The sequence below is a fragment of the Corapipo altera genome, unplaced genomic scaffold, assembly GCF_003945725.1.
Source record: "Corapipo altera isolate COAL_440 unplaced genomic scaffold, ASM394572v1 22b, whole genome shotgun sequence".
Classification (NCBI taxonomy): domain Eukaryota; kingdom Metazoa; phylum Chordata; class Aves; order Passeriformes; family Pipridae; genus Corapipo; species Corapipo altera.
The window spans coordinates 7,869,808-7,883,718 of NW_020884876.1; the positions used below are offsets into that span (position 1 = coordinate 7,869,808).

The following is a 13,911-nucleotide window of genomic DNA, read 5'->3' on the forward strand; positions in this document are numbered from 1 at the left end:
CACCCGCCGCTTCCCGGGGCAGGGCGCGGGACCTCGGCTGTGAGTTTTCCAGAAGCTTAAGGTAGACAGTTTGCTCCGTTTCAGCCTGCTTTTGTGGAGAAGCTGCCGAAACGAACGAACAAGCAAACAAACAAAAAATGGGAGAAAAGAGAAAGGGAAAAAAAAAAAAAAAAAGCACTTTAATTGTAAGCTGCTCTCTGGTGTCCCCCCCGGTAGACCATTAACTAACCGGAAGCGCAGGGTCAGAATCTGCATCTGGATCTGCCAAAACAAAGCGGGTTAAACCTCGTGTGTACCGGCTGTGCCAGTGCTGGAGGAACTTAGTTTGAGACTCTCACAGACACTGTGACTAACCTTTTCTAATCTAGTCTTTTACCCTTTGACTCATAGTTCTCTCCTTCAGTTATCTGCCTGTCAGATGGTAGGTTGTCGAACTAACACATCATGCCGTTGATGTTAAGGAGCCCGATAAGGCTATTGCTTATTGCATTGGTGATCTGTTTTAATTGGTATTGGTGAATTAATAAGCAAGGGCCCCATCTACACTCGGAATAACTTCAGCTCTTGCTGATTTTGCATCTTAATGCTGACTAACTAGAAGTCTGTTTGCTTTTGGAAGATCAGAGTGCTGGCCCGGTGTCTGGGCTTTCCAACTACCACATCCAGACCAGAAGTAATGGGAAAGGCTGTCACAGAATTGGCGTGCTTCCATCAGTGGTAGCAGTATTTAGTAGGGGGATATTGTCATATGGAAAATATAATTGTATATTTCAAATGTTTTTCAGTTTTTCATATAGTCAGCTTCTATTTTTTCCTTATGTTATTAATCAGATAATTATTGTTTAGCATTGTACATTGTAGAATGGAAACATTTTAATTGCATGTCTGCATGCAAATTATTACAATATGCCATATATATGTTTCTGTACATAAAATATCTTCTTTGAATGCTTGACATTTTCTCTTGCAGTCATGTGAGGTGGAAAACTGCCCTTTTGTAATCTTTAAGGACGTGTTTTACAATACTGATGTCTGTTTTGGACATGTGTTTTAATACTGCTACAATCATTGCTTTGTAGAAGCAGATATATACTCAAGGTGTGTTGTCTTGTCTCTCCTGGTTTGCCATTCAGTTATTTGCTTCCTTCCCTATCTGAGAAGCTTTGGTATTATTTTTATCACTATGTCATTCATTTGTCTTTTTCGTTCTCATTTCAAATAAATATCTTTAAAAAGAAACTTGATGGTTTGTATGGCAGTGGTGATACATGATGATGTGAATTTGTTTTCATTAGGTCCAGGAAGAATAAGTAAATCAAGGTTGGAAGGGAGTAAGAAATTGTTTTATATATAATTTTCCCATCAAAAGAAAAGCATTGTAACAACTGCATTTATAGAAGGAAAAATTTTTTTTCTCTTATTGCTATACAGAGAGACATTGGTCGTTTTTTGTTAGCTTGCGAATCATAGCTTTGGACCTTTTTGAACCACTTTGTTTTTTACTACTTAGTACCTGTAAAGATCATTGCAGCATCATCTTTATATTCATTGTCTCTGTGTCATAGCATTTTTAACAAACTGTATTTTTTTTAGATAAAGTATTGGAAAATAAACTTCCTAAAACCTACAGAATATATTCTGCTGGATTACAAAAATGCTGTTGCTCTTTTCAGCTACTTGTTTTTGCGTTTCCTTACAGTTGAAAGTCCATCTAACATAACAGAAAATAGTAACAAGGAGAAGAATAACATTTTTTCATCAAATTCTTAAAGCACTGTCATGATTCTTACTCCCCTCACCCCTTCCCCCACCCCCTCCATCCCTGGTAGGATGAGATCATCCTCCACAGGGAAATGTGTATTTTGCTTGAGAGAGCACGGCATCACTGCATTACCTAAACCAAGATGAGGCAATTCTTAGTCTGTTAGAATCAGCATCATCCTCCAGAGAGCACTGCTGTTGCCCTGACCAGTGCTTTAGAGCAGAAAACATGCTGCTGGTTAAAACGTGCATTTGAGTGCCTAGCAACAAGAGATACCTCCTTGTGGATGTCTTTTGTTCTTTAAACAAGTGCAGATGACTTGGTGCCTTAAGGTGCTCAGAAATTGATGAATATTAAAGGTGAGTTACAGATTCTGTTCTGAAGATAAAGCATGAGAATTTCAATACCTAACGAGTTCTAACCAGCCTTTCTAGACAATCTCTCTAGCTACTGTAAAGTCTCTTAGACAAGCTGCGATTGTGAAGTAGAATGCAGTGAGCACTAATGCTTCATTAAACAATTGAAACTGTAGGCTGCGAGCTAGGCTTGCAGAGGCTTTAATAAGAAATGCTTTTATGATAAGGTATTACAAAATGTGTTTTACATTTTTCAGAAACAAAGTACTATAGTTTGTTGTAATTGTAGGTTTTGCTAGCTACTTTTTCCAATTTCATTGTTTCTTTGGCATTGGATCAATTACAGCAGCTTTAGTCATAATTTAAGGTCACTTAAATGTTGAAGATCTCTCTTAGTGTTTACAGCATGCTTTATCATTTATGTTGTGGAAGCACTCAGTGCTTGCAGCCAGTTACGTCTCCAGTTTGCTTACTTTAGTCTGCTGCTGTTCACCAGTGTTGTTCTCACCATTACTAAACCAGCTTACTAAAACCAGTCCCTAAAGGGATGTAGCATTTTGGTTGGAGCACACCTGATGTGAACTCAAGACAGCCTAGTGATCCGTTTACCCTACCTAATGATTGCAAGATCTGATCTGTTGGCCAGAGCTCTTAGCTTGCCATATACTTTGGGTTAGTCTTTCTCCAAGTAGCTCTTGGTAGCCCAGGCTGGCTCATATGATGGAGAGGAGCTTGCCACAGCTCATGTAGGCACACGTTTACTAGTTTACACCCTGTGCTTCATGTACTTGCAGATCTTCACAGTATCAAAAAGCTGGGATAAACACCTGGGGTTTTAGCACAAGTTGATTTCTTTGCTGACATGGCTACACTGCGGTCAGGACACCTGCTGGCAAGTTTTGATGATAGAGATGGTACATGATGCTGTGCTTTTTTATATGGTGTAGTTGTTTATTACTGTTGGTAGACAAAGAACGAGTGAGGAAGGAAATAAACCTTTTCCTTGTCTCTCCTATTAATCCCATTCACAGTGAAGGTTTTGGGTTGTGCTTTTGCACATAGTGCTTCTCCAGAAGAAGGAACAGCATTGAGTTGCATCAGAATTGCGGGTCGATCTGGTTGGATGTTTTCCTACAAATAAAATTTTGCTCAAAAGTGTGAGGCTGAGACCTCAGGAAAGCTGGAAACCAAAGCCAAGGATGATTGTGGTAGGGAGAGGGTTGGAAGAAGCAGAGAAACTCCTGAAAGCTGGGCTGTGCAGGAGCAAGGGAACTCTAGTGTTCTTGTCAATGGAAGCCATTCTTTCTGCTTCTCAGGGATCAGAAGCTCTACTCTTCAGTTAGAGCTGGGTGGACACACCAGTTGTCACTGTAAGCTAGACTTTATTGGCAGTGCATAATTATAAGGCATAGGGTTCGATCACTGTCAGGCCACAGGTCATAGGTAACCTTTGGAATTGCTTGTCTTTTTTCCTCATAGGGAACTTTTAATGAATTAGGCTTTGATGTTAGGATGAATGAATCCAGATCATGATGCTATGCAGTCAAGTTTATCATTGTTGCTTTAGTTCCTGCCCCATGATACTGTCTTTAAAGTAAATTTCTAAATTTCTAGAATGTATTTTAGACATTTTATTTCTAAAATACCGAGCTCATTTAATACTTGTGCAATTTGGTTTTCAGGAAATTTCCTGTTCGCTGCATTACATGATACAGTTCTCAAGTCTGGAATAATTTGGTGAGGAAGATTTCTTAATTACATCAGTGCTCCAATATACAAAGAAATAGTATTCAGAGTAACCCTGAAGGTCTTTTGAAGTCACTAAAAACGTAAGTAAATGTCTTCTTAAGAAACAAGGAAAGACAGAAGGTTATACATAACCAGATTAGTGCTTCTGATGCATCAGTAATGGTTACCACAGAAAACGGATGTTTCTGATATTCTGTAGATAAGAAGTTGAGACTTAATATAATAATACTATGATGATGTAAGATGGCAAATACAGTTTGCCACCAAAGAACTTAAGCCTTAAATAAAAATCTTCATCATATCTGACCAGCAAACCTTACTACTTGATCTGGTTGTTTATGCATTTCTCTTTACCATAAATATATCTGCTAAGTAGGTTCTTGTTAAATTCTTGTCTTTTAGTGCCTTGTTTGTTTCTTGAGGTCTAAGCACTTCTAAGCATTTATCACTTTGTCCTATCTGGTGATTTAAATTTATGATGGTTAATTGTTTTACAAAACTTGAGCTTAAGATAACTTTTGGTAATGTGTTCCGTGAATACACACAGAGTAATTGTGATTTCTGGCTTGGTATCCATCATAATTTCTTGTCCTGTGTTCTAATAAAAGTAAATAGCAGCCCACAGCATAGGGTTCATTTCATCAACTATTTGAAGTTATATTGTTGTGGTTTTATGTAATTTATATTGCAATTGCCTTCACATACACCAACTAGAATGGGATGCAGTGATGTTTCATTTCAAACAGAATGCAGAGAAATTACTCATTTCTCAAAATACTATGACCCAAAATCTAATCTTCTGTGTTAATTTTTGCACATATCCAGTAATCTGTACTGCTTGATTTTTGGTTCTCAATTTCTAGTGCATGTAGGAACATTGCAATATTTTAAAGATTGTTTTTAATTTGTTTGTTTTTAGCCTGCTTTTTGTAGGCCTTTTCAATGGTTTGGTCTGACTTTTTCCCAGAGTTCTTTTAGAATGCAATAATTTAGAAAAATATTTCATGTTCTCCTTTCAAAACTAAAATATGTAGGAATTACTCAGAGATGCTATTTTTTTGTCTGCTAATACTTCTAGGCTGAAGTTATTCAGTGAATTGTCGTAACGTTTCTATTTTCTTACATTTTCAAGCTGATAATTGAAAGCCATAATGGCAGACATTGGAGATGGTCCACATTTGGGGGAAGATCTGACAGATGCAAAATCTGTTCCGGGTTTCAAAGGGTAAGTGAGATATTTTTGGTTTAAGTCTTCAATTTAAGTCTTGAAGAATCTTGTGCTATAACTGAAGGCGAGAGCCATAGAAGAAATAATGCTAAGAAGAAAAGTTTCAATTATGGTAAATTGTTATTATAATAAACAACTATTAGAGTTGTACTGACTTCGAAAATGTACAGTGTCTGACAGAACAGGCCACATGCATGTACAAGGAACCAAAAAGCAAAATACTTGAGGTGCAGCTAGACTGGTCTTAACAGGATTATGAAGTGGTTAGCTCTTCTTGAAAAGAGACATCTGTGTCTCACCCTAGACTAAATGTTCACCCCTTTCCTTGAATTGCTTTTAGAGCTGACCTGAACCTGTGGCAGACAGCCCAGCTGGTTGAGCTGACCTGCTGTAGGGGCTGTGTGTGTGGAAGCAGAAGTACAAGAAGAACTTATGGGGTGGAAGGGAGGAAACGCAGGCCTGTTCTTCCTGGTGCCAGCTGGTTGTTACACTGCTCTAGCACTGTCATCAGATTATGCTCTCTTTGGGAAATTAATTTGGTTCTGAAGTCATTCTTTTTAATATTTCAATGAAAATCAGGTTTAAGAGTATTACAGACTTTTTATTTGTTGATAGGCCCCCAGTCTTGTAACCACTTACCCATGTGCTCAAATGAGACACTTAAAGTTTAGCATGCTATCAATTACTTACTAAGAATCTATTGCAGCAAGGAATCTCTCAGCCTCAAGGAGTAATCTTGAGAGGCATCCCTGTTCAAGGGGAGATCCTGGTGTGCAGCCCACTGCCATGCAGGAGAGCTCAGGGGGCCCTGGGCTTTATGCTATATATGGAGTAGATAATTGACTTACAGTTGTATTTGCATACCAGCCATGTTTTGGGATGGTGCATGCTCAGCTAGCCCTTAGATGTTGAGGAAGATTTGTGGCCCTTAGCTATTGTGTTGTCTGTCTCCCCAAAGTCCAGCTTCATCCAGATGCAGCCATCATGACTACTACTGGTGGCTATTGCTTAAGCAGAAAAGGAGCACATATCTGCTACATCTTTCTAGGTTTTGAATGTTTACTTTTGAAAATTCAATGGTAGTATGACTTTTGGTTAGAATTCAGAACAGATTTGCATGCTCAGAGCTAACCTTGGCTCCAGGTACATGGCTTTCAAAAGATGATAGTAAAAAAACCCCAACTGCTTCATTGTTGATATAATAGCTGGCATCCTTAAACTAAGTTTTCATATTCTCCTGTGCAAAGGCATTATAATTTTAAACACAGTTCTTCCTTGATTCTAAATTTTAAGATTGTTACAGGTTGCATAGAAGGCTACTACAAATACAGATGACACTTTACTTTTTTATTAAAATTCGTTGTGTATGTGCACATTTTAACCAAAACAAAAGTTTTATTTGGGAGCATAACTGTAGAAAGCAGTTTCATTCATTTTAACCTCTGGGTAAGTATAGTCTTCACTTAAATCTACCAACTGATTTCACAGATGTAACTTAGAATCATAGGCTGATTTGAGTTGGAAGTGACCTTAAAAATCCTCTAGTTCCAACCTTTCTGTCATGGGCAGGGACACCTTTCACTAGACCACGTTGCTTAAAGCTCCATCCAACCTGGCTTTGAACACTTCCAGAGGTAGGGCACGTGCAACTTCTCTGGGCCACCTCTCACAGTAAAGAATGTGGTGCCTCACCACTCTCACAGTAAAGAATTTTTTCCTAATATCTAGTCTAAACTTACTCTCTTTCAGTTTAAAGCCATTCCCCTTTGCTTTATGACTACCCGTCCTTGTCAGAAGCCCCTCCTGTCTTTCCTGTAGCCCCCCTTAGGTACTGAAAGGCCACTAAAAGGTCTCCCCAGGGCCTTCTCCTCTCCAGGCTGAACAACCCTACCTCTCTCAGCCTATCCTAGGAGAGGTACTCCAGCCCCCCAGTCATCTTCATCATGGATTCCTCTGGATTCGGTCCAACAGGTCCATGTCTTTCTTATGCTGGGGACCCCAGAGCTGGATGCAGTGCTCCAGGTAGAGTATCACCAGAGCACAGCAGAGGGGCAGAATCACCTCCCTTGACCTGCTGTCCACTCTCCTTTTGATGCAGCCAATGGTGCAATTTGCTTTCTGGGTTGCAAGTGCACATTGATAGCTCATTCAGTTTTTCTTTGACTAGTACCTCCCAGTTCTCCTCAGGGCTGCTCTCAATCCTCTCGTTATTCAGCCTGTATCCATGTTTGGGATTGCCCCGACCCAGGTGCAGGATCTTGCACTGGGCTTTGTTGAACTTCATGAGGTTGGCACAGGCCCACCTCTCAAGCCTAGTTGACATCCCTTCCCTCTAGGGTATCAACCACACTGACTCATCTTGGTGTCATCAGCAAACTTGCTGAGGGAACTTCTAGAGAAAAAGTAGCAAACGTTACCAGTTTCATTGGGTTTGCTAAAATAACCTATTGTTGTTATTATTTTGCAAATTGAGAGATCAGGAATTAACACCTACATTTTGTCTGGTTTCTGTGCAGAAGGAACCTACCTGCTAGCAAGTCTATGGACTCTGGAATTCTGCCAGACTACAGTTACAGAATGGATTATCCAGAAATGGGGGAATGTATAATAATAAACAATAAGAACTTCCACAGACATACTGGTACTACTTTCAAGTTTTCAATTTTTTTCCTTAATTTAGATAAATTAGTGCCATGTGTTATTCTTCAAAACTAAATATGCAGACCAATTTTGATTGCACTAAAAAATTAGGTCATTTGAATGGGTATGATTCATTTTGGTGCATTCTTCAGTGCCGAGAGGGAACACATTAGGGTATAGCAGTAACAAGGAGAAAAATTGATAGGCAGTACAAGTCTGCTTTACCTTTAAGTCATGAATTCTATTTTGGAAATAAAATTCTTTCTATGTCCTTACATAGATAGGTAGATATAAAAATAAGATGTAGATAAATCTACAGTACAGGTACAGAGAGTGGGAGATGGTGTGCATGTGTAACAGTACAGTGTTTTTTCTGTTTGAGTGCATCTGGAATAATAGAATATTTCAGACTGATACCATATAAGTAAGAAAATAATTTGGCTCAATCAGACCATGCCATCTGTATCATATAAAAAAATAACACATTTCTTTTATGTATAGGGATGCTACCCCGTTCGGGTACAGATGCGGATGCTGCAAGTGTCAGAGAGGTTTTTATGAAGTTGGGATATAAAATAAAGATCAACAATGATCTTTCATGTGAGGACATTTTTAAACTATTGAAAAAAGGTAAATAATAATATGTTCAGTGTGTGTATTAAATCAACAACTGTTTCCAAATACATCTCTAGCCCTCACATCTCTTCTTCCATTGTTCCTTTAGATGACATTTTATACCTTCCAGTGATTTATTGCTAGGATGACATGTACATCATAGTTTCTATGTTTATTCATCTTTGCTGTCTCTCCATCTTTTGTGCCATGAATGTTGTCTCCATATCCTATCTCGTCTTCTAAAGAAGGCTGGAAAAAAGGCTGAACCTTAAATGCAGACTGATTTATATTCTGACCCTGGGATCACTGAAGCTCTGTGAGTTGGAAAGAAACCTGCTTGATTGGGTAGAGGGGGTCTGTGCTACAAGCTTAGTGGTGTGGCCCAAGAGAGGTTCTGATTGAGGGACCAGAACTGCAGGTGTGTGGAGTGAATTACTCTTCTAGAGAAACAACTCAAGTTTTGTTTAACTTGTGAAACAAAACACCCTTCTCCCAAGTGGGAGTTTTATACTACTGTGTTAATCCTGCTTTGTTTGGACTTGGCTACATCTAGACCCTCAAGTTAAATGGTGCCTGGAGGTATTGGTAGCCCTGGAACACAACCTATTCTGTTAACTGTTGGAAGATTCTCTGCTGTGACTGTAACTCATGCCTACTAGTGCTTTCCCAGACTATTTCGCGTCACAATTCAACAGTAAAAGTGATCCAGTGATTATTCCCAACAGCCAGTTAGCTTGCAGCAATCCTGGTCTTGGTTTTTTGGGTTTTTTTTAATGGAAATGTTTATTAACATAGATGTAGGTTCTTTGGTGCCAGTTAATGTTTATGCCAGAGAATGTTCCCAGGCATGGTTAAGTTGTTAGTATAGTTGCAATCAGTCTATTGACAGTAGCTGAAAGTGTGACTGTTCTAAATGCAGTGCTTGTCCATAGATTGTAGAAATGCCTGAGTGTGCATCACTTGAGAAAAATATAAATAGTTCATTTTTTCCAGAATAGAGATTCAGTGTTTTGGTAAGCAATAAACAGTAAGACTTCAGCTGTACAGACTGTTACATTTTTCATGTACAAACTCTTGCATCTTATTGAATTACCACTCGGAGTTCCTTTTGGATCCTTTCTTTTAAACCACATTTGTATCTTTTCATAAATTCAAAAGAATCATCTTGGCACTCAAGTACAATTCCCACAATGTCAAGGAACAAAAGACATTGGAGAATATCTATTTTATGCTCTTTGTCTACCACAAGATGGAGGGAAAAAAAGATATAAATCTACAGACACTTTATATCAAGCTTAAATGTCTTAATTTTTTACTTAAAGAGCTTGAAAAATCATTCTAGACTTCGATACAGGTCAAAAGTGAGAGGAGAGGGGTACTGCCACTACCTAGGTCCCTGCAGCAGCAGCAACTTCTGTACTGCATTCAATTCCCATGTAATCCAAGTAGTTGAAGCATCTCCAATCGGAAGGAGAGAGATGTAGGACTTCTCCATCCTTTCCCAAAACTCAGCATTTTCCATCAATCCCATTGCAGATCACAAGACCGACCATTACTGAATGAGCGAGGTTTGTGTTTGAAACACTCTCTTTGTCTCCTCATGGTATTCCTGGCCTAGTTCTGTGACCACGTCTTAGAATGGGTAGGGTTGGCCTTTAATTTGAGGTTTTCTGTGTCCAACCTCCATAAGCAAAGTAGGCAGACTTATTTTGTTCAGAAGTGAAAACTGGTTGGATGTTTCTAAATGTGGGAATTAGTTCTTAAAAGACTTCTGCCACATAGGAAGGATCAAATGTTCGAAATTTTTAGGGAATGCGGGAAGTTAAGGTAATTCTCTTTTTTCTTTCAAGTTTCTGAAGAGGATCACAGCAAGCGAAGCAGTTTTGTTTGTGTGTTGCTAAGCCATGGTGATGAAGGACTAATCTACGGTACAGATGGCCCTCTTGAACTGAAAGCACTAACTAGCCTTTTCAGAGGTGACAGGTGCCGAAGTTTAGCAGGAAAACCCAAGCTCTTTTTCATTCAGGTGATGTACAGCTGAACAATTATCATCAAGTCGGTCAGATGATAAAAATACTGTTTCCCACTAATTATTAGTGCAAAAAAGTTAATTCTTTCTAAAATTGATTTAAATGGAATTACTTTTGGAATAAGATTCTTTTTGGGTCTAAAAGTGGCACAATCTGCCCTATTAGGTAGGCAGTACTCGTAATAGATGAGATTGCATTATCTTGATTCTATGGATTAAGTAAAAACTTAGCCAATATTTTAAAGAGTTTCTGAATATAATTTTGAATGAATATCTATCTTATCCAAACTGTAGTTGATTTAAATAAATGCTACTTTTCTTCTGAGTCAGTCTAATGGAAATGTGACATGTAAATTCTTTTTATTTTTGCAGTTTTTAGTCAGAATATTGTCATCTGAAAACCTGAAAAAAAAAATCAATATTCTGATCGTGATCCCTGCCTTTATTTTCTTTATTTTTAATTTTATTTTCCATTCTTCTTCCACCAAATAGGCTTGTAGAGGGACTGAATTAGATTGCGGTATTGAGACAGACAGTGGATCAGAAGAAACAATGTGTCAAAAAATACCTGTAGAAGCAGACTTTCTGTATGCATATTCTACAGCTCCAGGTGAGAGACTACTTCTGTATGTGAGCCTCTATTGATGCTAAAAATTAAAATTTTTAGTTGTATCCAGTCAGTGGGTGATTTCACTAGTATGGGATATCCCTTTGCTTGGTTTGGGTCAGCTGTACTAGTTGTGTCCTTTCTCAAGATTTTGTCCACCCCAGGCTTAATGATGGGGCGGGGGGAATGTTGGGGAGACAGTGCTGATGCTGTGCCAGCGCTGTTCAGCAGTAACCAAAACTGTGTTGTGTTATCAGTACTTTCTAGCTACCAGTGCAAAGCACAGCACTGTGAGGGCTGCTGTGGGGAAATGAACTCCATCTCAGACAGACCCAATACACTCTTTCATGGAAATATGGATTTTCTTCTCTCAATCACTTTTTCTACACTGATTCAATTTCTTTTTGAGGTAGTTGCTACTCTCAGTTCCTATAAAACTCACACCAAACCCTGAATATACATCTTTCTCCCTAGCAAATCCTCAAATATTCATATGCTGGAAATTGAGTTAAACAGGGTTGTACAAATAATTTACAGCAGGAGGAAAAGGTATTATTCTGAGAAAACAAAGCAATCAGATGTCCAGAAGTGGATGATAAATACCAGCATATTATTTGGATATCATCTCTATTTACATTGCATCCTTAAGCAAAATCAGTAGGGGCAGAGCCTTTGGTATGCCCTTTACATTACCAGTTAGCAGAAGTAGGTTTCAGTCTTTAATTCATGCACATAGTCCTGAAGACAGTGACACTGAAATCCATTTTGCATCTTGGGTCCATGTGTACTGTCACCTCTCCCTTGTGTTCATGTACTCTGTGAAGTAGTAAGTGATCAATGGCTAAGATTGTTGCAGCAGAAGATAGTTTTCCGGCCTTTTGATTTTCTACCTACTTAAAGTTTTCTTAGATTATAAAACATGAGAGGATTAGAAAAATCTTTTGAGTTGAAATTTGAAGAACCTAAATTTTATTTGTTGGTGGTTTTGAGTTTTTATTTTACAACATTGATTGCTATTGGAAACAATGCGTTGTTCCCCTAATTGGTAACCTGTCCTGTATCAAAGGCTGCTACATCTGATCACTTTGACATTGCTCTCTTCCACAGGCTATTACTCCTGGAGGAATTCAGCTGAAGGCTCCTGGTTTATTCAGTCACTGTGTAAAATGCTGAAGGAACATGCAAGGAAGCTTGAACTCATGCAGATTCTCACTCGTGTAAATCGCAGAGTGGCAGAGTATGAGTCCTGCTCAACTCGACAAGATTTTAATGCAAAGAAACAGATTCCATGTATTGTCTCTATGCTCACCAAAGAATTTTATTTCCCTTCCTAAAAGAATTTTTCAGTTCATGTTTTTATCTGCAATTTATATGCAGTGTTAGTACAAAATAACACTTTTAAATCTGAATAACTGTTTACTACTGTGTGGGGCACAATGAACTATCTCAAAGTTAGACATGTCCGTTATTAAAAGTAAAGAGTAGTATGGCTGTGTTAGAAACGCAAACTTGAGTAACTGAAGCACAGGCAGATTTCCAAGTAGTGCTCTGAGTATGGCAAAAAATTAGGAAGGGGAGACTGAAGAAAGATCACATCGTTTATCAGAACTATTTGGTGCTACATTTCTCTTTGCTGAAGGGGCAGAGAAAAACAGTTCTTATAAATAGTTTGGTTTCATATCTTACAAAGAAGATTCAGAATGTGCTATGTGTATTAGTTATGATTATATGATAGTGTTGTCACACATTTCTTCTTAAGTTCTAGAAGTTTAGGTTATAAATTAACCTAAACTATTTTTATAATTTTGGGCATAAACTGTGGAAAACAGCCATTTCACTTTTTTACATACAAGTAGGAAGCATGTTTAGAATACAGTCAGTTTTTCCTGATAATTTTTTAATTTTGTGCATGGAATATTTGATAAAGTAATTATATCAACATGGTAGCTGTTTCAAAATAAATTTTGTATTGTGACCTTGAAGCTGAGTACCTAAGGGACCAGTCTTCCAAAATTTCTTTTTCTGCAGCTCCCTAAAGGGTGGAGCTGTTGGGGCATATTTGGGGCTGTATCAATGCAAAAGGAAGTCTGCATTCTGAACAGTCTGCTTTCCTCTTTCTGGCCTTAAATAAGAGTGTGTTTGCTCTGTGCTATGTGTTTACTATATGTAATCTGTGTGAAAACCTAGATTTGTGGTACTGGAGAAATTTAACTTCTTTAATACCAATTTGAGTTAATTACAAAACTTTAGCCAAAATATGTTAACAAATAGTAAATTTCTTGACTCTGAATTTTGTGAAACAGACTTCTACAAAATTGTAAAACATTTCTGCTTATGTTTCAGCTTGTAGCAGTCTCTTTAAGATCAGAGGAAGACAGAATACTAAATGACTATAGGCTGCTTGCAAAACAAGACTTGAAACTCTTCAGATTGTGTAGTGTAAACAATGTTAGCAAATTGATGTTCACTTCCAGAGGCATTTGGTACTTTTTTTAAATTAAAAACTGTTTCCTAAATTGTATCAGGCTTTTCTATGTATGTTATTTGTTTAGGATCTGATAGCTTTTGCAAATTAATTTTAACTTTATGTCCCTTTTCCTCCTTTTTCTTGTCCCTTTTCTCTCCTTGCCACCTGAAGTTGAAAAGAAGCCCCTTTAAAGCATTCTATGCCATATAGCCAGGTAATAAGAGTATAGTAGTGATTGAGACCTGGCTAATGCCAGTTCAAAAGGGATGCAGAGGAGGCAAATTTAAACAGGTGAGTTCTCTGATGACTGCATGCTGGATAGGAGGAATCTTTTCACTCTCTTGTAGAAATGTTTTCTGAGAGAGGATTGGTCTATTTTAGCTCATTGAAATTGCAGTTCCAGGTAGATTTATTGCTCATGCTTATGTTGAAAAATTAAAAAGGCCTCTTCTTCCTGT

At 38.1% G+C, this 13,911-nt stretch overlaps 1 protein-coding gene across 2 annotated transcripts in view; it reads left to right on the plus strand.

Annotated features, from left to right (window-relative positions):
• Nucleotides 1-13,507, plus strand: part of CASP3 (caspase 3) — a 13,950-nt gene extending 443 nt beyond the window's left edge. For both annotated transcript variants that reach the window (XM_027635929.1, XM_027635928.1), the window contains exons 2-8: nucleotides 3,801-3,947; nucleotides 5,000-5,092; nucleotides 7,612-7,736; nucleotides 8,237-8,365; nucleotides 10,201-10,376; nucleotides 10,872-10,989; nucleotides 12,094-13,507. In XM_027635929.1, the coding sequence (XP_027491730.1) occupies nucleotides 5,019-5,092; nucleotides 7,612-7,736; nucleotides 8,237-8,365; nucleotides 10,201-10,376; nucleotides 10,872-10,989; nucleotides 12,094-12,320 (849 nt within the window). In that variant the 5' untranslated portion in view covers nucleotides 3,801-3,947; nucleotides 5,000-5,018 and the 3' untranslated portion in view covers nucleotides 12,321-13,507. The remainder of the gene's footprint in view (nucleotides 1-3,800; nucleotides 3,948-4,999; nucleotides 5,093-7,611; nucleotides 7,737-8,236; nucleotides 8,366-10,200; nucleotides 10,377-10,871; nucleotides 10,990-12,093) is intronic.
• Nucleotides 13,508-13,911: the final 404 nt, after the last annotated feature.